At 42.7% G+C, this 23917-nt stretch overlaps 1 protein-coding gene across 4 annotated transcripts; it reads left to right on the top strand.

The window, feature by feature from the left end:
* Positions 1–650: 650 nt before the first annotated feature.
* Positions 651–22025, top strand: LOC121504184 (coiled-coil domain-containing protein 171-like). Of its 4 annotated transcripts, XR_005991440.1 has the most exons (23): positions 651–700; positions 4140–4301; positions 6336–6603; positions 6829–6979; positions 7068–7237; positions 9549–9695; positions 9766–9858; positions 9939–10099; positions 10250–10388; positions 12057–12144; positions 12218–12336; positions 12408–12497; positions 12601–12858; positions 14094–14261; positions 14349–14516; positions 14607–15147; positions 15223–15365; positions 15457–15600; positions 18012–18188; positions 18313–18452; positions 20719–20773; positions 21001–21789; positions 21929–22025. XR_005991440.1 is itself a non-coding variant. In XM_041778844.1 (22 exons), the coding sequence occupies exons 2-22, from the start codon at positions 4171–4173 to the stop codon at positions 21229–21231; spliced, it is 3579 nt and encodes a 1192-aa protein (XP_041634778.1). In that variant the 5' UTR covers positions 651–700; positions 4140–4170; the 3' UTR covers positions 21232–22019. The 4 variants fall into 4 exon arrangements, 3 of the variants coding, with proteins under 3 accessions (XP_041634778.1, XP_041634779.1, XP_041634777.1); XM_041778844.1 differs by having other exon boundaries at positions 12221–12336; positions 21001–22019; XM_041778845.1 differs by having other exon boundaries at positions 18325–18452; positions 21001–22019.
* Positions 22026–23917: the final 1892 nt, after the last annotated feature.

Genomic DNA, 23917 nt, shown 5'->3' with positions numbered 1-23917 from the left:
CTGGAAATTAGAAATTAAACACATCTTTCATGACACATTGTGCAAAGTAGAGATGAAATTTAAATGCTAATTTAAGAATTTTGTGTGAGTAAAAATGTGCATTTTTTTTTTTTAAATCTCGTTCATTTGTTGTGGTTTTCATTTTATGTACTTGCATTTAAATCAATGACTGTAATCGTTTGTGCCTATTCACATACTCATCTACTCATATATATATATATATATATATATATATATATATATATATATATATATATATATGGAGACCCATACACATTATATACGTAGACGCCTCATTGGCCACTGGACCGTACGTCAACGCCGCCGCCATCTTGCCAGAGGTATTCCACGTTATATATAAACGACTCATAACGACCACTTAAATGTAAACTTGTTTGTTTTTAATCACAAAACCCTTCATCTATCATTGCCTTACACTGTTTATGGAACGGTCTTTCCTCTGGTAACATGGCGGACACGTTGACGTATAGCGGCAGCGGGCAAACACAGTCAATGAGGCGTCTACGTATATAATGTCTACAGTGAAGACCCACTGACGGCCGTTTCAGACTTTTCGTGACGTAGAGAAATGCGCTGTCGCCATTGGTTCCTTATTCAGCCAATTGGAAGCGAATGCGGAAATGACACACCGACGCCAAAGATGGCGTCAGATTCAAACGGCTGCGGTAGTAGTGTTGCTGTAAGTGTGTATAAAAACTTTATTACATTACATTTCCACTTTCTATTAAATGTACCAGATAGCAGTTAGTTGTTTGAAGCGTTTCTACCGATGTAAGTTTGTTTGGAGGCCTTTGAAGACATTTACCGTTAAACGGCGCTTTGTTTTGGTCTTTGGTGTTGTGAACAGATTTACGTTTACAAAGTGGAGAGACGTTTTTACTGCCGAATATTAAAGATGTTCATGTTGTATGTTAATATATATCCGAAACAAGACCTTTCTGTTATCTACTGGTAAATTCCGTTATTGTAGCACACTTATAAAACATGAAGGCTGTTCTGTAGTCATAAAATACCGGTAATATGTGTTAAAATTGATTTATGTTGAATTAGTCGTTCCGGGTCTCTGTGTTAATGTGTTAGGTTGTTCTGCTCCTGCTGATGTTATTAGAAAGGTATAATCGGTTTATATTCGGTTAATGAGTAAACGGAGATTGTTTTGGCTTCATGTGAGCGTCTGATGGCAAGGCAACACCAGCAGCCAAGCAACCAGCCTCCCTGGTCCTGAACCAGCCTCCCCTGGTCCTGAACCAGCCTGCCCTGGTCCTGAACCAGCCTGCCCTGGTCCTGAACCAGCCTCCCCTGGTCCTGAACCAGCCTCCCCTGGTCCTGAACCAGCCTGCCCTGGTCCTGAACCAGCCTGCCCTGGTCCTGAACCAGCCTCCCCTGGTCCTGAACCAGCCTCCCTGGTCCTGAACCAGCCTGCCCTGGTCCTGAACCAGCCTCCCCTGGTCCTGAACCAGCCTCCCCTGGTCCTGAACCAGCCTCCCCTGGTCCTGAACCAGCCTGCCCTGGTCCTGAACCAGCCTGCCCTGGTCCTGAACCAGCCTAACTGGTCCTGAACCAGCCTTCCTGGTCCTGAACAAGCCTCCCCTGGTCCTGAACCAGCCTGCCCTGGTCCTGAACCAGCCTCCCCTGGTCCTGAACCAGCCTCCCCTGGTCCTGAACCAGCCTGCCCTGGTCCTGAACCAGCCTGCCCTGGTCCTGAACCAGCCTCCCCTGGTCCTGAACCAGCCTCCCCTGGTCCTGAACCAGCCTCCCCTGGTCCTAAAGCAGCCTCCCCTGGTCCTGAACCAGCCTCCCCTGGTCCTAGACCAGCCTCCCCTGGTCCTGAACCAGCCTCCCCTGGTCCTGAACCAGCCTCCCTGGTCCTGAACCAGCCTCCCCTGGTCCTGAACCAGCCTCCCCTGGTCCTGAACCAGCCTCCCCTGGTCCTGAACCAGCCTCCCCTGGTCCTGAACCAGCCTCCCTGGTCCTGAACCAGCCTCCCCTGGTCCTGAACCAGCCTCCCCTGGTCCTGAACCAGCCTCCCCTGGTCCTGAACCAGCCTGCCCTGGTCCTGAACCAGCCTCCCCTGGTCCTGAACCAGCCTCCCCTGGTCCTGAACCAGCCTCCCCTGGTCCTAAAGCAGCCTCCCCTGGTCCTGAACCAGCCTCCCCTGGTCCTAGACCAGCCTCCCCTGGTCCTGAACCAGCCTCCCCTGGTCCTGAACCAGCCTGCCCTGGTCCTGAACCAGCCTCCCCTGGTCCTGAACCAGCCTCCCTGGTCCTGAACCAGCCTCCCCTGCTCCTGAACCAGCCTCCCCTGGTCCTGAACCAGCCTCCCTGGTCCTGAACCAGCCTCCTGGTCCTGAACCAGCCTCCTGCTCCTGAACCAGCCTCCCTGGTCCTGAACCAGCCTCCTGGTCCTGAACCAGCCTCCTGGTCCTGAACCAGCCTCCTGCTCCTGAACCAGCCTCCCTGGTCCTAGACCAGCCTGCCCTGGTCCTGAACCAGCCTCCCCTGGTCCTGAACCAGCCTCCCCTGGTCCTGAACCAGCCTCCCCTGGTCCTGAACCAGCCTGCCCTGGTCCTGAACCAGCCTCCCCTGGTCCTGAACCAGCCTCCCTGGTCCTGAACCAGCCTCCCTGGTCCTGAACCAGCCTCCCCTGGGCCTGACCCAGCCTCCCCTGGTCCTAAAGCAGCCTCCCTGGTCCTGAACCAGCCTCCTGGTCCTAGACCAGCCTCCTGGTCCTGAACCAGCCTGCCTGGTCCTGAACCAGCCTGCCCTGGTCCTGAACCAGCCTCCCCTGGTCCTCAAGCAGCCTCCCCTGGTCCTGAACCAGCCTCCCCTGGTCCTGAACCAGCCTCCCCTGGTCCTGAACCAGCCTCCCCTGGTCCTGAACCAGCCTCCCCTGGTCCTGAACCAGCCTCCCCTGGTCCTGAACCAGCCTCCCCTGGTCCTGAACCAGCCTCCCCTGGTCCTGAACCAGCCTCCCCTGGTCCTGAACCAGCCTCCCTGGTCCTGAACCAGCCTCCCCTGCTCCTGAACCAGCCTCCCCTGGTCCTGAACCAGCCTCCCCTGGTCCTGAACCAGCCTTCCTGGTCCTGAACCAGCCTTCCTGGTCCTGAACCAGCCTTCCTGGTCCTGAACAAGCCTCCCCTGGTCCTAAAGCAGCCTCCCCTGGTCCTGAACCAGCCTCCCCTGGTCCTGAACCAGCCTCCCTGGTCCTGAACCAGCCTCCCCTGGTCCTGAACCAGCCTGCCCTGGTCCTGAACCAGCCTGCCCTGGTCCTGAACCAGCCTCCCCTGGTCCTGAACCAGCCTGCCCTGGTCCTGAACCAGCCTGCCCTGGTCCTGAACCAGCCTCCAGAGACTCTGATATTTACTAAAGGGAGACAGCTGAGATATATGTGAAATGAACCGCTTTAACTCTAGAACTGCCAATGGGTCAAATTTACCCAGGGTTGTTTTTTAATTGTATCTTATTTGATGTGTTTACAGTTTGATAGACTATAGTCAGTCATTGCCTTTTCCTAAAAGCTTGTTTTATCGCACCTGATGTCATAAAAATAAATCTTAGCCTAATCTCAAATTTTGTTAATGTACATTTATATCTAGAACCACCATGCAGGTCAGATTTACCCCATAAAAAGCCTTGATTTTGCCACTGTATCATTTCACACCAGCAATAAATAGATGGTGCAATGGAAATACCTTCTCTCTACTGCAGCAAAGCCTAAGTCGATAGATCAGCCTTCAACATGGATATTACAGGGAAAAAGAGACATTTACCATTGTTAAATGTCAGTCAGTAAAAAGACGATTTTCTAGGTGACGGATCATCTTCCAACAGTGATCTAGTTCTCCATCTGTGGTTAATAAGCTGTTCAGTGTCAGTGGTTAATTAACAGTCCTTGATCAGTGCTATTTATGAAAATCAAGGCACTTTAATGACGGGTGAATTTGACCCGTGGGCTGTTTTAGGTATATAGAGATCCATGGTGGTTCAAGTGTAAAGATGAGGTAAATGTGCAACAATAAAACCTTTTTTGAAATTCTGAAATGTCCATTTTAGTCAAATGCTATGTTGCTCATTTGCTTTGTGTGACGATAGCGGTGTAATTATTATTTGAATTTTCAGGATTGATAAATGAACTACAATAAACGGAGCTATGCAGGTGGAACCAGCGGAGCGGAGGAGGCTGCGTGACCGAGGCAGGCGGGGGGAGAGCGGGCAGAGCAGAGCTGAACCCCGGGAGACCCAGCAGAGCGCCGGGAGGAACTCTGAGGAGCAGCTAGCAAGGTACACCTCAACTTTACACGGGAAATCTCAATATGCACCCACTGTATTCAATCAAAATAGTTTTCTACACTAAATACAAGCCAAGTCAAATTATTGACGACACAACAAGCAAATTAGAAGGACTTAGTTGTTTGTAATAAGCAAATAATATCTGCCAGTGCAACAACAAAAACATATTCAGGCCTTATTTTTACTTTTTATGTCTTGAAACTTGATTTTTCTTGGACTTTTCATTGTAATGTGGCATTAAAGAAGTGCTATCAGAGTTTCTAATGAAAGTTAGACTTGATAGGATTTGAGTTTTTGCAGTTATTAATGCATATGTTCTTTCTTTTCAGTGATATCAGTTCAGTTAATACTCTACTATGACTAATACTTAACCCTTGTGCCCTCCTCGGGCATTTTTGGCCATTTTTCTCAACTTTTTTTTTTTTTTTAATTTGTGATGATATTGTCAGTTTTACAGCTTGTGGCATGAATTTTTACAGGAACTTTTCTTTATAGTTTAATTTTTTAAATCCAAAAAATTTAAATGTCATTCATACTCTCTCAATGAATTTTGTACCCTCTGGACACCTTCGAGGCAAAAATGTACACGTACATAAAAACTGCTATTAAATCAGCATACATCAATATTTTTTTCTACTTTTTTTCCCATAAATCTCTTAAACAACTTCAGACCTGCTCAAATCTACCAAACATTCAATAATTTTCAAGATTTTAACCCTTTAAATGCCAGTTCGATTATTTGAAATATTTTTTTACTACCGAAAACAGAAAAATGAATTATTTTCCATAAAATTAATAGTAGAAAATAGGGGCTTTGGTGCTGATGAGAGTCTTGGATGGGTCAAAGATTAGCAACAAAATTGATTTCATTGTGCTTGTATTTTTCATGTAATGCCAGCTTTAACATTAGGGCACCCTCTGGACACCTTTGAGGCAAAATGTACACGTACAAAAAAAAACTGCCATTAAATCAGCATACATCAATATTTTTTCTACTTTTATTCATAATTATCTTCAACAACTACAGACTTGCTCAAAACTACCAAACATTCAATAATTCTCAGAATTTTAACCCTTTTAAACTCACACAAAACTCTCCATAAAATAATGGGCAAAAACACAAGAATCTGGTGCATGGTCCTACAATGAGTAAATGGTTGAATCTGGTGGAATACGGTAAAAATGTCAAATTTCATTAGACTTCTTCACACTGAAATGCTGACATTAAAGAATGCATGATTTTATACTGAAAGGACAGTGAGATTAAAAAACCTGGTTTTAATGGAAGTCAATGGGGGCATTTTTGCCTCGAAGGTGCCCAGAGAGTATTTCTGACATTACGTAAAAAATATAAATGCAATCAAATCAATTTTGTTGCTAATCTTTGACTCATCCAAGACTCTCATTAGCACCAAGCCCCATCTTTCTACTATTAATTTTATGGAAAATAATCCACTTTTTGTGTTTTTTGAAGTAAAAATGAAATATTTCAAATAATCAAACTGGCATTAAAAGGGTTAAAATTCTGAGAATTATTGAATTTTTTTGTAGTTTTGAGCAAGTCTAAAGTTGTTAAAGAGATTTATGAAAAAGAAGTGGAAAAATATCGATGTATGCTGATTTAATGGTAATTTTTCTGTACATGTACATTTTTGCCTCAAAGGTGTCGAGAGGGTAGTAAATTAGAGGAGGGCACAAGGGTTAAAAACTGTTTTTCACATCATATTTTCAGGTAATCACTGCTTACAGCATGTAATCTAAAGGGATAAATGGCAGCACTAACTCTACATGTTCAATATTTTTCCATTGCAAGGGTTCTGGTGATTTTTACTTTCAAAAAATGCTACTCCAGCATGAAACGATAGCAGTCTGGCTCTAACCCTAACCATTTAGCCTTGGGCACAAACACAGTGCATTTTTAGTCTGTATGTTTATCTGGATAAAGTTGTGACTTGCCCAAACAGCTCACTGGTTATATTCTGGAAAACTTGGCTGTTCAAACAAGGTGCAATTTTTCCTCCGCAGGTTCATAGAGACCTTTGCCGTCCTGCAGAGGCAGAGAGAGAATCCAGCAGGAGGGAGAAGAAGAAGAGCTGAAAGGGAAGATGAAGAGGTAGCAGGAGAGCCAGGAGGGAGGGACAGGAGCCGAGGGGGTGGAGGGAGGGGGAGAGAAAGGGAGGGGGAGGCGGCATCGGGAGGAAGTGACAAGGACGAGCGATCTGAGAGTCTGAGGAGGAGAGCGAATCAACTGGAGAAAGAAAAACTGGAGCTGACGTCGAGCCACAACCAGGAGGTGAGAAAGAAACAACTTTCAAAGCACTTTACTAGAATATTTTAGTTAGATTTTCTTATTAAACCGAGCTTTAAACAGACATTTCCCAGGTTTATAACAGCTCTGATGGATAAAAATCAGCTTACAAGATAAAAAATAACCTCTAATCCTTTTGTTATTGGTGGCTTTGCTGTGGTTTGAACAGACGTGTCAGATATTTCAAATCTGGCCTCTTCCCGTCTTTAGCTTTGCCGTCTGCAGGCGGAGCTGACCCGTCTCAGGTCATCTGTGGAGCGAGGAGAAGCTCAGCGGGTGGAGCTTCAGTACCAGCTGACTGTGAGCCAAAGAGACACCGACAGAGCCGTGGAGCTCAGCCGGGACAAAGAAACACTCACAGGTGAATGAATCAAACATACCCTCTGAGAGCTGTGCCGGTTTTCACAGTGGGACGGGAAGTTAAAGGTCGTGTTTTTTCGTTGTTTCAGAGAAAGCAGCGGAACTCTGCATGAAGGTTCAGGAGCTGCAGAGAGCTCTGGAGATCACCCGGCAGGCCAGGGCGGAGGACCAGCATGCTTTGCAACAGGAGGTGGAGGAGCGGGACAGACTGATTCAGAGCTTCAGCTCAGAAAATCAGCGTCTGCACCGACTGCTGCAGGTCACACATGGATTAAACACACCCAGGCATAGATCAGGGTTAAAGTCTCTTTGTTGTGTTTAATTATACCAAACATGTTTGAGTGAAATAGCTGAAGAGCTCTTTTTATATGTCTAAACGTGTTAAAGCGACAAAAACCTGCTGACTGTTTTCAGGGGCCTGGTTCAAGAAGGAGGTTCAACAAACTCCAGTCTAACCCCGTCTGACCTTTCAGTAACAGAACGGCAGATTTGAGCTAGTTAAACTCTAAGTAGGTTCACTTGGAGTTCAGCGTTGGCGAGCAGGGGCAGCACAGGCAGACTTGGGGTTAACGGGTTCAGGACTGGCATACTCAGGGTTAACTAAGGGTTTATGGATTTAGAGTTAACAGACTCAGGATTATCAGACTCAAGGATAGACTTGGGATTAACAGAATCTGGATCAACAGATTTAGTGTCAGCAGACTCTGGGTCAACATACTCTGTAAAAACATGTTAAACATTGAAGGACTAAGGATTAACAGTACCAAGATTATCAGATTCTGGATTAACTGACTCAGGGTTAACTGATTTAGGAAAACAGACTCAGGATTAACACACTGAGGGTTAGCAGATGCAGGTTTAACAGATTCAGGATTAACAGACACAGCGTTAATTGACTCAGGATTAACATACTCAGGGTTAGCAGACACAGCGACAACAGAGTCAGGGTTAACAGAATCTGGATTAAAGAGTCTTGGTCAACATAGTCCGGATCAACAGACTCAGCTCAACAGACTCAGGGTTAACATACTCTGAAAAAAGAGTTAAGGATTGAAAGACTCAGGATTAATAGACTCGGGGTAAAGAAACTCAGGGTTAACAGACTCTGGATAAACAGATTCAGGGCTGACAGATTTAGGGTTGATAGACCCATGTTAACATCCCCAGGATTGCAAATTCAGAATTAAAAGAGTCTAGATCAACATAGTCAGGATTAACAGACTCAGGATTAACAAACTCAGAAATAGATTGAGGATTAACAGACTCTGGATAAACAGATTCAGGGCTGACAGATTTTGGGTTGATAGACCCATGCTAACACCCCCAAGATAACAAATTCAGGATTAAAAGAGCCTAGGTCAACATAGTCAGGATTAACAGAGTCAGGGATAGACTCAGGTTTAATAGATTCAGGGTAAAGAAACCCAGGATTAACAGACTCTGAATAAACAGACTGAGGGCTGATTGATTTAGGGTTGATAGACTCAGGGTTAACAGAATCAGGATTAACAGACTCTGAATAAACAGACTGAGGGCTGACTGATATAGGGTTGATAGACTCAGGGTTAACAGAATCAGGATTAACAGACTCATGGTTATCAGACACAGAATTAACAGAACCTGGATCAACTGACTCAGGGCTGACAGATTTAGGGTTGATAGACTCATGTTAATATCGCCAGGATTGCAAATTCAGGACAGACTCAGGTTTAATACATTCAGGATTACCAGACTTGGGTTTAATACACTCAGGATTACCAGACTCAGGTAGAATACATTCAGGATAAACAGACTCAGGTTTAATACATTCAGGATTAACAGACTCAGGTAGAATACCATCAGGATTAACAGACTCAGGTAGAATACCATCAGGATTAACAGACTCAGGTAGAATACCTTCAGGATTAACAGACTCAGGTAGAATACCTTCAGGATTAACAGACTCAGGTAGAATACCTTCAGGATTAACAGACTCAGGTTTAATACATTCAGGATTAACAGACTCAGGTAGAATACCTTCAGGATTAACAGACTCAGGTAGAATAAATTCAGGATTACCAGACTCAGGTAGAATACATTCAGGATTAACAGACTCAGGTAGAATACCTTCAGGATTAACAGACTCAGGTTTAATACATTCAGGATTAACAGACTCAGGTAGAATACCTTCAGGATTAACAGACTCAGGTAGAATAAATTCAGGATTACCAGACTCAGGTAGAATACATTCAGGATTAACAAACTCAGGTAGAATAAATTCAGGATTAACAGACTCAGGTAGAATACATTCAGGATTAACACACTCAGGTTAAATACATTCAGGATTAGCAGAAACAGGGTTAACAGACTCAGGATTAACAGATTCAGGGTTTTTAGTAAACCTGCTTCCTGAAACAGGCCTAAATAGTTTTGCCTATCCTGCAGCAGAGGTGTATTTTTACTGGCTCTAACCCTTTAATCCTCCATCCACTAAAGTGAGATGTTAAAACTGTTGATCAGTTTAACTAATCAGGTTTAACTAATCCGGTTTAGGTAATCAGTTCACTCATTAGTGTTGGTTTCTGCTCCAGGATCAGGAGGAGGCTCTGGAGGAGTCAGAGAGGAGGCTGATGGAGATACTGAAGGAGAAAGAGAAGGAGGCCGAGGTGAACAGACGACAGGCCGACGAGCTGAAATACGTGACGGAGAGAGAGGAGAGGAGCAGGAGGGAGAAGGAGGTGAGGAAGGAGAGGAAGAAGCTTTGAAGGAGTGTAGATGAGAAATACGATCTGTGCTGTGTCTCTGCAGCTGTCCGATCAGAGGGCGAGGAGTCTGGAGTCCAGCATCGAGGCGGAGCGAGCCTCTCACCTGGAGTCAAAGTTCAACTCTGAGGTCGTCCAGGTAGCTAACAAACAAACGACACAAACACACCTGCATTCTGAACCTTTTCCTCACCTGTGATCGGTCATGTGACCTGCCAGCTGAGGATGCGGGACGTGGAGGCGGCGCTGGCAGTGGAGAGGTCCGGTCACCAGGAGGCGCAGTCGAGCCTGGAGCTGCTGAGGGCTCAGTTCAGAGAGGTGGAGAGGGCTTACAACATGGAGAGAGAGAGGAGCGGCAGCACTGAGCATGCTCTGGAGCGGTGAGGCCCTTCAGCTCACGTTTGGATCGTTTCATTAGTTTTTTTGGTGTCACATATGATCAGAGTGTTTAGTGTCATATTTAGTGTATTTTGATGCTAGCGTTGAAGCTGGCTGGACCATCACTCATGCAGATTTGTGTGTTTTACCAGTTTGCAGAAGGAGCACGAGCAGTGTAAGTCTGACCTAAACGTTGCCTTGGAAACGGAGAGGAAGTTGACCTCAGAGCTCAAAGAAAGTCTGGAGGAGGAGATGAAACGGCACGCAGGAACACAAACACTACTGGAGCAGGTATCCTCTGAGTTTCTCTGTCGGATATTCACCTTAAACTAGGGCTGAGCGATTTGGGAAAATAATCTAATCTAACATTTTGATTGCAATTTAACATGTGATTGTTCTTCCAGTTCCTCATCTTACAAACCATTTTATATTATAAAACACAAATCTATTCCCCCAGAAATTTAAATCAAATCTCCCAAAATCTACAAATGAATGTTCAAAATTTCCAAGAAAATAACTAAAAATTAAAAACCTGCCCCCCACCCCAAAACATAAATCAAATTCCCCAAAATTTAGAAATAAATTCCATAAAATTTCATAAAAGTACTAAAAAAAATCAAAGCACACCCCCCCAAAAAAAAAATCAAACCATTTTTTTAAAATGTACTAATACATTTCTAAAAGTTTCATGAAATTACTGAAAAGTTTCAAAGCTAATTCCCCCGGATATTTAAATCAAATTCCCCAAAATGTATGAATAAATTCCTCAAATTTTCATAGAAATACTAAAAAAATCAAAGCAACCCCTCCTCAAAAATCAAATCAACTTCTTGAAAAATTTACAAATACATTTCTGAAATTTTCATAAAATTCCTGAAAAGTTTCCAAACTAATTCCCCCAGATATTTGAATCCAATTCCCCAAAATTTAGAAATAAATTCCTCAAATTTTAATAGAAATTCCAAAAAAAATCAAAGCTACCCCCCCAAAAAATTACATCAACTTCTTAAAATTTACAAATAAATTTCTTAAATTTTCATGAAATTACTGAAAAGTTTCAGAGCTTATTCCCCAGGAAATTTGAATCAAATTCCCCAAAATTTAGAAATAAATTCCTAAAAATTTTCATAAAAATACTGAAAAAATCAAAGCTACCCCTCCCCCAAAAATTCAAATCAACTTCTTTAAAAATTTACACATAAATTTCTCAAATTTTCATGAAATTACCTCCAAGTTTCAAAGCTAGTTCTCTCAGAAATTTGAATCAAATTCCCCAAAATTTACAAATGTTAAAAATTTCCATAAGAATACCTACAATTTATAAACAAATTTACAAAGAAATTTAAATCAAATTCCCCAAAATTTACCAAAAAATTTATCAAATTTTCAAGAAGATATTTTAAATTTTCAAAGTAAATTCCCCCCAAAATTCAAATCAAATTCCTAAAAATGTCAAAATACATTTAACAAATTCTGCAAAAAATATCTAAAAATTTCACAGCAAAAAATCCACCAAAATTCAAATCAATCCAACAAAAATGTCTTATTGCAATTATTTTGTCCTATATTGCAAATTTGATATGAATTGTAATGGAAGAAGTGACGATTTTATGGATTTCTTATTTTGAAGGAGACAAAAATATACAAAAAACAAGAAAAGTAAGAACTTTTGTCAATTCTAGAAAATATTGGCACTTAAATGTTTCCATTATGTGTAGAGCAAAACACCTCTGCCTCTAAAAATGTGTTAAACTGTTATTTCAAAACACATGTCAGGTCAAAGACATATTGCACCCTCTGCGATTTGAAAATTGCAGTAGGTCACATTGTGATTTAATCTACATTTCGATGAATTGCCCAGCCCTACCTTAAACTCGAGATTCGGTGCTAAAGTCAAAGATTAGAAGTCAGACTTGTGCATCCAGTGTTATGTAGGTGCATTGCTTCCTTTATTTTCAGGCATCTCGGCGGCTGTCCGGCGCCGACGAGGCCTTTGTGACCTTTGTGACACTCGTCAGAGAAACACTGCAGCAGCACAGCAGCACAGGTAACGCCCAGAAACACCTGCAGCAAACAGAAACCCAGTTTTAGATGGTCAGTAACTCATATTTGTGTGTTAGCAGACAGCAGTCCTCCAGCAGAGGATGATGGGAACATGAGTCCTTCAGCTGAAGTCCTGCAGCTCCTGAAGACGACGCTGAGCGGCTGCAGACAGAAACAGACGATGACAGATAAACAGGTAAACAAACAAACAGCAGATAAATGGATTATAATGGAGCAGGCCGTGAGCTGAGTGTGTCCCTGTGACAGGTGGAGGATCTGATCACAGCGTCAGAGAGACTACGAGAGGAGAACGAGACGCTCCGACGGCTGAGCTCAGACCAGAGCCGACACGCTGAGGTGAACGTCGGATCCTGAAGCAGACCTCGTTCAGACTAAAACATCTCAGAGCAATTAAACTAAGGAACGATTTAAGATGTCATACTTTATCTTTACTCTCCAGGAGCTGACGCAGAAGTCCATCACACTGGGAGAGGAAGTGACACGCCTGCTCAAGGAGAGCTCTGATTGGTCCATGCAGAATCAAGGCCTGAAGGCAGAGCTGGAGAAAGAGAGGAGGGAGAGAGTGAGAGAGAGGGAGGAGAGGGAGAAAGAGAGGGAACGAGGGACAGAAGAGAGGGAGAGAGAAAGGGAGCGAGAGAAGGAGGAGAAGATGACACAAGTGCAGAAAATAATGGAACACTACGAAGAGGAGTCAAAGGTGATGAATACTTTTATTTAGCTTTCTGTCGTTTAGCACCTGGTTCTGTTTCTGTGCATTTTAGGTATTTATTCCTGTGAAAAATTATTTTTTATAAAACTATAAAAAGCTATCCTGTAGGATGACCTCTGACCTCCCTGACTGCTTTAACAAGTCAAAGCTACAACAGGATGTAGCTGTTGCATGCAAGGCTAGGGGGCCAGTTCCTTCCTTCCTATCGTCCTTGTTACTTCCTTCTTTCATTCTTTTATTTCTTCCTTCTTTTCTTTATCCTTCCTTCCTTCCTTCTTTTCTTTCTCCTTCCTTCCTTCCTTCTGTCCTTCAATTTTTCCTTCTTTCCTTTCTCCCTTCTGTCATTCCTTTCTTTCAGCTTTCCTTCGTTCCTCTCTGTAATTCCCTTAGCCTTTCTTCCTTTTAGCCTTCTTTCCATCCTTCCCATCTTTCCTCCTTCCTTCCTTTCTGTCAGTTTTCTTTTTCTTTCCTTCCTTGCTTCCTTCTTGCCTTCCTCCTTTCTTCCTTTCAACCTTCTTTCCTTCCTTCCTTCTTTCATTTCTCTTAGCCTTCTTTTTTCCTTTCTTCCTTCCTTCCATTCTGCCTTTGTTCCTTCCTGCATTCATTCCTTCCTCTCTTCTTTCCTCTTTGTCTTCCTTCTTTCCTTCCTTCCTTACCCACTATCTTCTTTCCCTGTGTCCCTTGCCTTCTTCTTCTTTTTTCTTTCTTAAATTTTTCCTTTCCTTCCTTCCTTTCTTCCTTCTTTCGATCCTAGCTCCTTCCCTTTTTTGTCACTTCCATCCTTCTTTTCTCTTCTTCCTTTCATTCCTATTTCTCCTCCTTTCTTCGTCCCTCTCTTCCTCCTCCTCAGGTGTTTTCTTCTTCCTTTTGTCTTTATTTATCTTCTTACGTTGTTTCGTCCCTCTCTTCCTCCTCCTCTTCCTCCTCGGATGTTGTTTTCTTCTTCCTCTAGTCTATATATATATTTTTTGTTGTTTTGTCCCTCTCTTCCTCCTCTCTGTCCTTCTCTTCCTCCTCCGGTATTGTTTTCTTCTCCCTCTCGTCTTTGTCTTCTTTCGTTGTTTCGTCCCTTTCTTCCTCCTCCTCTTCCTCCTCCTCAGGCGCTGTCGTCCCACAGAGAGTTTTAATCTCATCTCTCTGGAATCATTTAATCAGACTGTTGCTGATGCTGAGTAAATCTGATAAAAACACACTGAGCTCCTCTGTGTTTGTGTCGCTGTCAGGTCCGGCTGTCCTTCCTCTACCGTCTCTACCAGCGCCTCCTCGCCGGCTGTGTCCTCCTCGATCAGCCCCAGAGCATCCTGGGTACCTTCACCTGGGAGGAGCTGTGTGATGTCATCAGTGAACAGGTGGACCAGCTGACCTCTGACCTCCAGACGGCCAACAACAAGGTGAGTTTTCCTCCAGATCTCCACTTCTTTAACTGCCTATCTCAGGATATCAGAGCCTTAATTTGCTCTCTCTCTCTCCACCTGTAGATCGCCCACCTGCAGAGTGAGTGTAAGAAGAGGAGCGTGTGTGTGCGTGAGCTGCAGCGCAGTCAGCAGTGTGTGTTGTCTCGTCTGGAGGAGAGCGTGAAGAGGAGGGAGGAGGCATGGAGCCGCCAGCACGTTACCGCGGTGACTCAGCTGCAGGACGAGCTGCAGGTAACGCTCTCTCAGGAGTCCAATCATAAATGTGCTCTGCTGAGTCAGCAGGTTTTAGTTTTAAAAGGTTCCTCCATATCTGCCCTTCAGCTCTGTCGCTCTCAGTGCGACTCTCTCCGAGACCACGCCTCCTCTTTGGAGCTCCGCCTCTCCTCTATGACCTCTGACCTCTCTCGGAGCCATGAGGAGTCGGCCTCCTTCCTGTCAGCCTGCGCCCTGCTGGTCGGGGCGCTCAGACACGCCCACCGCCGTCTGCTCACGCTCTGTACTCAGAAATCTCTCCTGATTCGCCGACTGAAAGAGCGGGAGGAGCTGGAGGACGAGGTCCGGAGGCTGGCTGACGCTTTAGGAGGAGAAGAAGAAGAGGAGGAGAAAAGAAGGAGGAGTAGAGCCGTGAGGCGTTGGAGGAGGAGCCTGTGGGTGGTGGTGGCGGTGAGGAGGTGGTGTGAGCTGGCCAATCAGAAGACGGTCTTGTTTCGGGTGGAGAGGGGAGGCGGGGCAGCTGTGGGCGTGGATGTTTCAGATAAAGACGGCGTTGAAGGTGTTTGTGCTCGCTGGCTTCGCTCTGAACGCCTCTCGTCCATCATCCTGTCGTCCGTGTCTGACCTCCAGGGGGCGCTCGACTGCGCTGGTAAGACACAAACACAAATCTACTACAGATGTGGAGAAAAGGTGAGTATTTATGTCTGTCTTTGACTTTTTTTAGGCTCCTCCTCTCTGGATGTGATATCAGCAGCTCGTTTAGCTTTGTCCCTCCTCCTGGATCAGCTTCTGGACCAATCAGACGGCCCGCCCAGCCTGTCTCCAGGCAGAGTTGAAGACAAAGAGAGCAATGCCACAAACATGAAGGTCTCTTTGATAGTGGATTATGAGGTGATCCATCGGTCAAAGGGGCGTGGCTTTATAACCGTGTTGTTTCTGTTATCCCACCTCCCATCAGGCTTTAGTCTCCACCCTCCAACAGCACTTCCTGCTCTTCAGCCAACGTCTGCACTCCGCTGAGGTAGAGAGGCGGAGCCTGAGGCTGGAGGTGTCCAATCTGAGGAGAGGATCGAGGCGGGAGAGAAGAGAGACGTCTAAAACAGTGAGAATAAAATGTTTAAAGCACTTTTCCTCATGTGGTTCAGACTAAACCGGTCTAGACTCATCAAAGTCTCCATCAGGGATCACACCTCACACCTGGTATCACCCTCTAATCTAGCTTATACTTAGTCAGGACTACTCAGCTAACCATTCTGGCACTTTTTAGCTCCTTTTCACCATCTTTCAACCTGTCGGAGCCTTTTTTTAGCCTTTCTTACCCATGTTTGCCACATTTCCCTTTATTTCCCTCCTCTGTCAAGTTTTTTTTTTTGCCACTTTTAACCTGATTCTGTGTTGATTTAACCCGTTTTTACTACCTAAACCCTCCATTTTTACCACTTTTTACCCATTTTTGACACCTGTAACCCATTTATTTTGCCCCTTTGTTAGAGGTTTGCCTCTTTTTCTGCCAGTTTGACCCTCTTTTTTTCCATTTGTTGCCCATTTCTGCCACTTATAACCTTTTCCTGCTTGTTTTTAATCCTCTTTTCACTACTTAAGCCAGACATTTTTGCCCCGTTTTGACACCTTTAGCAATTTTTTGCCACTTTTTGACTGCTTTTCACCATTTTTCTGCCAGTTTGCCATTTTGCTACTTTTTCCCATGTTACCAGTTTCTCTTACCTATTTTTCTGCCTTATTTAACCACTCTTGCTATTGAAACCCCCTTTAACTTATTACACATATTTTGCGCTTTACCTCTTTTAGTCTGGTTTTGCCCATTTTTGCCACTTTTTAACTGCTTTTCATCATTTGTCTGCTCATCTGACCCTTGCTTTGTCTCTCTTTCCCATTTTGCCACATTTCCCTGTGTTTGCCTCTTTCATTGCCAATCGTTGCCCATTATTTTGCCACTGTAAACCTATTTTTGTCTTGTTTTAACCCATTTTCACTACCTAAGTCCTCTGTAGCGCCACATTATGTAATAATGCCACATTATGTAATAACCCTAACAATAGGACTTAGTGTGGGCTCCAAGGTATGCCCTACCCAAATACCTTGCCCTTACTCTAACCGCTTAGTGGCTTACAAAATGCGGCATTACTACATAATATAGTGCTACATCCCCTATTTTTCCCTTTTCTGCCCATTTTTGCCTCTGTCAACCATTGTTCTCGCTTTTTACCCATTTTTAGACACCTTTAATCCATTTTTGCCACTTCTTAGAGGCGTTTGCACCTTTTTTTCTGCCACTTTGACCTGTTTTTGCCCATTATATTTTTGACTCCATATTTTTACAATTTTTTTGCCATTTGTTTCCCATATTTAAACCTATTTAAACGTATTTTTGCTTGTTTTTATCCCCTTTTCGCTTCTTAAGCCAGCCACTTTTGCCCAGTTTTGACACTTTTATCAAATTTTTGCCACTTTTTAACTGCTTTTCACCATTTTTCTGCCAGTTTTCCATTTTTGCTTCTGTTTCCCCACATTTAAAATTTTTCTTTTACCTATTTTGCACTTTGTTATCCATTTTTGCCTTATTTAACCTATTTATGACCTAATATAACTTATCAAACAAATTAATGCCATTTTCTGTCCATTTTCACCACATTGAACCAATTTTTTCCCAGTTTTTCCACAGTTTTTCCACAGTTTTAGTCACCAATTTAGCCACTTTTCGATTATTTCTGCCATTTATTTCCCATTTTGATTCCTTTGACCCATCTTTTCCACTTTTTTTTTTACCACTCTTTTCTATTTTGTCATCTGTTTTTGACCCTTTCCTGCCTTAGTTTTATTTTTTTCCACAGTTTTACTGCTTTTCTCCACCCATTTTTTTACCCTTATTGGCTTTCTTGTGTCTCATTTTTATTGCTCTAACCCAGTTTTGTCACTTTTTTAAACCATTTTGCCACTCTGTTACCACTTTTCAACACTTTTTCTGACAGATTTTGCCATTTTTAACCAATTTAGCCAAATGTCACATTTTTGTGTGTGCCATTTTTCAGTTATTTTTATTATATTTCAATTTCTTCTTCTTTTTTTCTGGTATAATGACGTTTTTTCAGATCATGGCTAAGCTCTGAAGTCTGACATTACTCTCCTTTGCTCTAGCTCTGTTTGCCCATCCATACTATTAACATTTAGAACAAAAAGGTAATTCTGATATAATAAAGGGAGTCTATATTTTTTAAAGCTGTCCACTACAGTGTGAATAAACCAGATTCATTTTGGTTGCTTTTATCAGAGTGGTTATTATGTAGGTCAGAAATAGAATATGGTTTTTACAGCTCACCTTTACAATAGTCCAGGACTTTTCAGATCTAGTTTTTCTGGGCCCATTACAGTCAGCGTGTATACTGTAATGTAAAATGAAGTGTCTGGTGGTCAAAGTGACTAGAGCCAAGCTAAGTGGAGTCATGAACACACCTGTACTGTCCCGTGAACACACCCCTGGCTCTGTGTTTGCAGGTCCCAGCTGATCGGTTCGTCAGCGTGTGCGAGGAGCTCCGTCAGGCGCTGAGCAGAGAGCAGGAAGCTCAGGCGCTGCTGCAGGAACAGAGACACGCCCTGAACACGCTGCAGCAGCGAGCGAGTACACACTCAGAGCAGAGCGACACTCAGGCGACGCTGAGAGAGAGCAAACAGGTGAACTACTCTGAATCCAGCAGACATTTACTGACATCTTACCTGTTATTACCTGTGAAGACTCAGAGAGGAAAACTCAGCGTTTCCTTATCATTCATTTCTAAACAGTGTAAATATTTTATAGTCTCTGTCACAGGCTCAGCAGCAGGTGAGGGAGCGCTCGCTGAGGATTCTGGGTAAGCACCTGTCAGGGGTTCAGGAGGAGAAGAAGCAGCTGGAGAAGAGGCTGCAGCAGATGGAGGAACAGCTGAGAAACATGAGCAGGTAACAGGTAGATTTAGCTTTAGTAGAGGGTAGAGGTTTGTAAACGGGGACCAGGGTCCCTGGAAGGGCTGTGTCTGTAATTTAGTAGGAGGAAATGAGCAGATATAAATAAACCTGCACCTTTGTTTTTGACAACTACTTTATAAGGTACATCTTTCTCATATATAAGAGTCTGTTTTTAACCCCATCGTTCTATTTAAAAGAAAAAGATTCTGAATGTAACGAAGGAAAAATTGGAGACAACAAGTAAACATGTTAACTGTGATCTGATAAATGTTTTTTAAACTTTTTTTAAAGACAGCAACCCTGAATGAAGGAGACAGGATTGTTTATTGTCAATCAATATTAAGAAAAGTACAGAAGAGGATGAGGGCCACAGGATACATTTTTTTATGTTTTTGAAAGAAGAAAGCTTTGACTTCAGTTTAAGAATCCTGACTTTAATCTCAGGATTCAGACTTTAATCTCAGGATTCAGACTTTAATCTCAGGATTCAGGCTTTAATCTCAGGATTCAGGCTTTAATTTTAGGATTCAGACTTTGATCTGAGTATTCAGACTTTAATCTCAGTATTCAGACTTTGATCTCAGGATTCAGACTTTAATCTCAGGATTCAGACTTTAATCTCAGGATTCAGACTTTGATCTGAGTATTCAGACTTTAATCTCAGTATTCAGACTTTAATCTCAGGATTCAGGCTTTAATTTAAGGATTCAGACTTTGATCTGAGTATTCAGACTTTAATCTCAGTATTCAGACTTTGATCTGAGTATTCAGACTTTAATCTCAGTATTCAGACTTTAATCTCAGGATTCAGGCTTTAATCTCAGGATTCAGACTTTGATCTGAGTATTCAGACTTTAATCTCAGTATTCAGACTTTAATCTCAGGATTCAGGCTTTAATTTAAGGATTCAGACTTTAATCTCAGTATTCAGACTTTAATCTCAGGATTCAGACTTTAATCTCAGGATTCAGACTTTGATCTCAGGATTCAGGCTTTAATTTAAGGATTCAGACTTTAATCTCAGTATTCAGACTTTAATCTCAGGATTCAGGCTTTAATTTAAGGATTCAGACTTTAATCTCAGTATTCAGACTTTAATCTCAGGATTCAGGCTTTAATTTTAGGATTCAGACTTTGATCTGAGTATTCAGACTTTAATCTCAGGATTCAGACTTTAATCTCAGGATTCAGGCTTTAAGTTTAGGATTCAGACTTTGATCTGAGGATTCAGACTTTGATCTGAGGATTCAGACTTTGATCTGAGTATTCAGACTTTGAATCTTAAAATTAAAGTCTGAATCCTGAGATTAAAGTCTGAATCCTGAGATTAAAGTCTGAATACTGAGATTAGACTTTGATCTGAGGATTCAGACTTTGATCTGAGTATTCAGACTTTAATCTCAGGATTCAGACTTTAATCTCAGGATTCAGGCTTTAATTTTAGGATTCAGACTTTGATCTGAGGATTCAGACTTTGATCTGAGTATTCAGACTTTAATCTCAGGATTCAGACTTTAATCTCAGGATTCAGCCTTTAATCTCAGGATTCAGGCTTTAATCTCAGGATTCAGACTTTAATCTCAGGATTCAGACTTTAATCTCAGGATTCAGACTTTAATCTCAGTATTCAGACTTTAATCTCAGGGTTCAGACTTTAATTTTAGGATTCAGACTTTGATCTGAGTATTCAGACTTTAATCTCAGGATTCAGACTTTAATCTCAGGATTCAGACTTTAATCTCAGGATTCAGGCTTTGATCTGAGTATTCAGACTTTAATCTCAGGATTCAGACTTTAATCTCAGGATTCAGGCTTTAATCTCAGGATTCAGACTTTGATCTGAGGATTCAGACTTTGATCTGAGGATTCAGACTTTAATCTCAGGATTCAGACTTTAATCTCAGGATTCAGACTTTAATCTCAGGATTCAGACTTTGATCTCAGTATTCAGACTTTGATCTCAGGATTCAGACCTTAATTCCAAACTCCAGACTCTAATCTCAGATTTTTGACCTCATTTCTTAGAATTCAGATTGTTTTTTGACAGCGGGTTGGATCTCAGACTAATTTTCAGTGGCTGTAATCCTCCTCTGTTATAACAGACTGGATCAGTGATATTATTGGTATTTCACATATTAATATCTTTGGGCAGTAGTTTCTATGTGGTTATGACACCAACTTGTCAATGACAAATTGCCCAATCAAACTTTCTGATATTTTTTAATCAGTCAGTTTTATGTAATTCTTCTTTTTGGTGTAGTTGTGAAGACTGTCTGAGCAGAATCACCAGGACTGCAGAGACGAGCATCAAGGAGGTGAATACTAGTATTTTTTATTCATTTATTCTTCTATTATTATTTTTATTCATTCATACTTCTATTATTATTTTTATTCATTCATACTTCTATTATTATTTCTATTCATTCATACTTCTATTATTATTTCTATTCATTCATACTTCTATTATTATTTCTATTCATTCATACTTCTATTATTATTAAACTTAAAAACAATAAATTAAACATTCTTATTTCTTTGACAGGTCTCAGAGATTCCTAAAGCTTCTCCACTCACTGACCTGGACACCCCTCAGCCTGTTCCCCTCCCTGGTCCGTCTAAGGAGCTGCCAGTCTTCTTAAACTCCGCCCCCTCTAAGATAGACCCCAGTCCTCTCCAGCAGAGCCAGACCCCCCTATCCCCCCTCTGTAAAAACCCCCGAGCCAAAAGGAAAGAGAAGAAAGCCGTGAAGAAGACCAGAGCGGGTAGAAAATGACAGCACTAGGACTTTTGTAGTTTTTAAATGACATGTAGCATCAGAGCAGCCGTCCTGGAGTTCCTGGAGGAGGATCCTCCAGGAATTTAAGCCTGGAGGGAATATTTATGAACACTTCAGGAGTTTAAGACTGGAAAACTTGAACAAAGTACTGAGAAGGAAAGACTGCAAACTGCAGGACAATCACTGATAGGAACCAGCAGAAGGGAGCCAGAGAACCAGGATGGGTCAGAAGGGTTCATTTAGGACCTTTGTCCAGAGTTTGACGGTGCCAGACGGAGCTGAACCAGAGCAGCGGGTGGAAACGAAGCTGGAGAAGTTTTCTAACCAAATATTGCTCTGACTGCTTCGTCAGCATCAGGACTCTTTCTGAGTGTGTTTGAGGCCCTCAGGCTCCGTGTGGGTCTCTGCCTCTGAGGATTTCTCTGAATGTCTTAATGCTAACGCTCACACACCCTCAGGCTGGGAACGTGGCAGCAGATTAAGTCCCTTTTATTAGACCGTCTCCAAACTGCTGATTCAGCCAAACGGACTGTAGATCTGCTTTTCCTCTGGAGGGTTGGTGTCATTTCACTCTCACTCCTCATCCTCACAGTTTCAGACTCCTGTTTCCCTGAGTGTTTCTTCATCACTGAAGTTCCTCACACACCTTCAACATTAAACCTGCTGTAAAATGTTTTCTTCTCCTCTGTTTCAGAGGGTTAAAGGTCGCTGTGAGTGACTACGACTCCGTCCAGGCTTTGAGAGAAAAACACAAACGTTCATTCTTTAAAGTCATTAAACAACATCCTGAGAAAAGTGACTACTCTGTTTACTACGGCTCACTGACGGCTCAGGGCTTTAAAGGCTTGTTTTTACAGTCTTCAGGTCTTTTTCATCCTTTATTTTACTCGTCTGTCTTTCCTTCCTTTTTCATTCCCTTCATTCCTTTTCTTCAACCAGTCCTTGTTAGATTTCTTCCTCACATCCTTTCCTCCTTCCTGTGTTTCATGAATTATTTCCTTCCACCATCCTTCCTTCCTTTGGCATTATTTCCTTCCTTCCTCTTAATGTTCCTTCCCTCCTTCCTTCCTTCTTACCTTCCTTCCATCCATCCATAATTCTTTCATCACTTCCTTCTTTGATTCAGTTGAATTCCATCCTTTCCTTCTTTTTCTTCCTTCCTTTCTTCCTCTTTATTATGCTTCCTTCTTTTCTTTCTTCCTTCTTTCCATCCTTCCTCTTTGTCTTCCTTCCTTCCCTCCTTCAACCTTCCTCTTTGTTTTCCTTCCTTCCTTCATTCCTCTTTTTATCCCTTCCTTCCTTCCTTCCTTATTCCTTATTATGCTTCCTTCTTTCCTCCCTTCTCTCTTTCCTTCCTCCCTCTTCGTCTTCCTTCATTCCTTTGTTCCTACATCCTTCCTCTTTGTTTTCCTTCCTTCCTTCCCTCCTTCAACTTTCCTCTTTTTTTTCCTTACTTCCTTCATTCCTCTTTTTATCCCTTCCTTCCTTCCTTATTCCTTATTATGCTTCCTTCTTTCCTCCCTTCTCTCTTTCCTTCCTCCCTCTTCGTCTTCCTTCATTCCTTTGTTCCTATATCCTTCCTCTTTGTTTTCCTTCATTCCCTCTTTCCCTTCTTCCCTCCTTCCTTCCTTCCTTCCTCCTCCCAGTCTCTTTTTGTTCCCTTCTTCCTTCCTTCTGTGCTTTCCTTCCATCCCTCTTTTTGTTCTTTCTCTTTCTTCCTTTTCTTCATGTCTACCTGCTTCCTTCATGCCTCCTTGCTTCCTTCCTATCTATATTCCCTCCCTCTTGCATCCTTCATTTCTTTCTTCCTTCTTTCATGCCTCCTTGCTACCTTACTTCAGCCCTTCCTTCACATCTTCATGCTTCCTTCCTTTTTCCTTCTTGCCTCCTTCCTTCTTCTCTATATTCCATCCTTCATGCTTCCTTCCTATCTGTATTCCTTTCTTAATGCATCCTTGCTTCCTTCATTTCTTCTTTCTTTCATGCCTCCTTTCTTACTTTCTTCACTCTTTCCTTCATGCCTCCTTGCTTACTTTCTTCACTCTTTCCTTCATGCCTCCTTGCTACTTTCCATCCTTCATGCCTCCTTGCTTCCTTCCCTCTTTCCTTCATGCCTCCTTCCTTCCTCTAAATATGTCTTTCTTCATGCTTCCTTCCTCTCTATATTCCGTCCTTCTTGGTTCCTTCCTCTATATTCCTTTCTTAATGCTTCCTTCCTCTCTATATTGCGTCCTTCATGCTTCCTTCCTCTCTATATTCTTTCCTTCATGGTTCCTTCCTCTCTATATTCCTTCCTTCATACGTTCTTCTTGCTTCCTTCCTTCCTTCCTTCATGCCTCCTTCCTTCCTTCATACCTCCTTCTTTCCTCTCTGTATTCCTTCCTTTATGCCTTCTTCTTACTTCCTTCCCTCCTTCCTGCTTTCCTTCATGCCTCCTTCCTTCCTCTCTATTTTCCTTTCTTCATGCCTTCTTCTTGCTTCCTTCCTTCTTTCCATCCTTCATGCTTCCTTCCTCTCTATATTCCTTCCTTCATGCCTTCTTCTTGCTATCTTCCTTCCTTCCTTCATGCCTCCTTCCTTCCTTCTTTCCTTCATGCCTCCATCCTTCCTCTCTAAATTCCTTTCTCTCTTTTATTAATATTTTTATTTTTTATTTATTTGACAACACTCATAAACTTCCCCA

The sequence above is a fragment of the Cheilinus undulatus genome, linkage group 22 (genome assembly GCF_018320785.1).
Source record: "Cheilinus undulatus linkage group 22, ASM1832078v1, whole genome shotgun sequence".
Lineage (NCBI taxonomy): Eukaryota > Metazoa > Chordata > Actinopteri > Labriformes > Labridae > Cheilinus > Cheilinus undulatus.
Note: the sequence above shows the minus strand (reverse complement) of the source record. Positions and strands in the feature narration are given on the sequence as shown.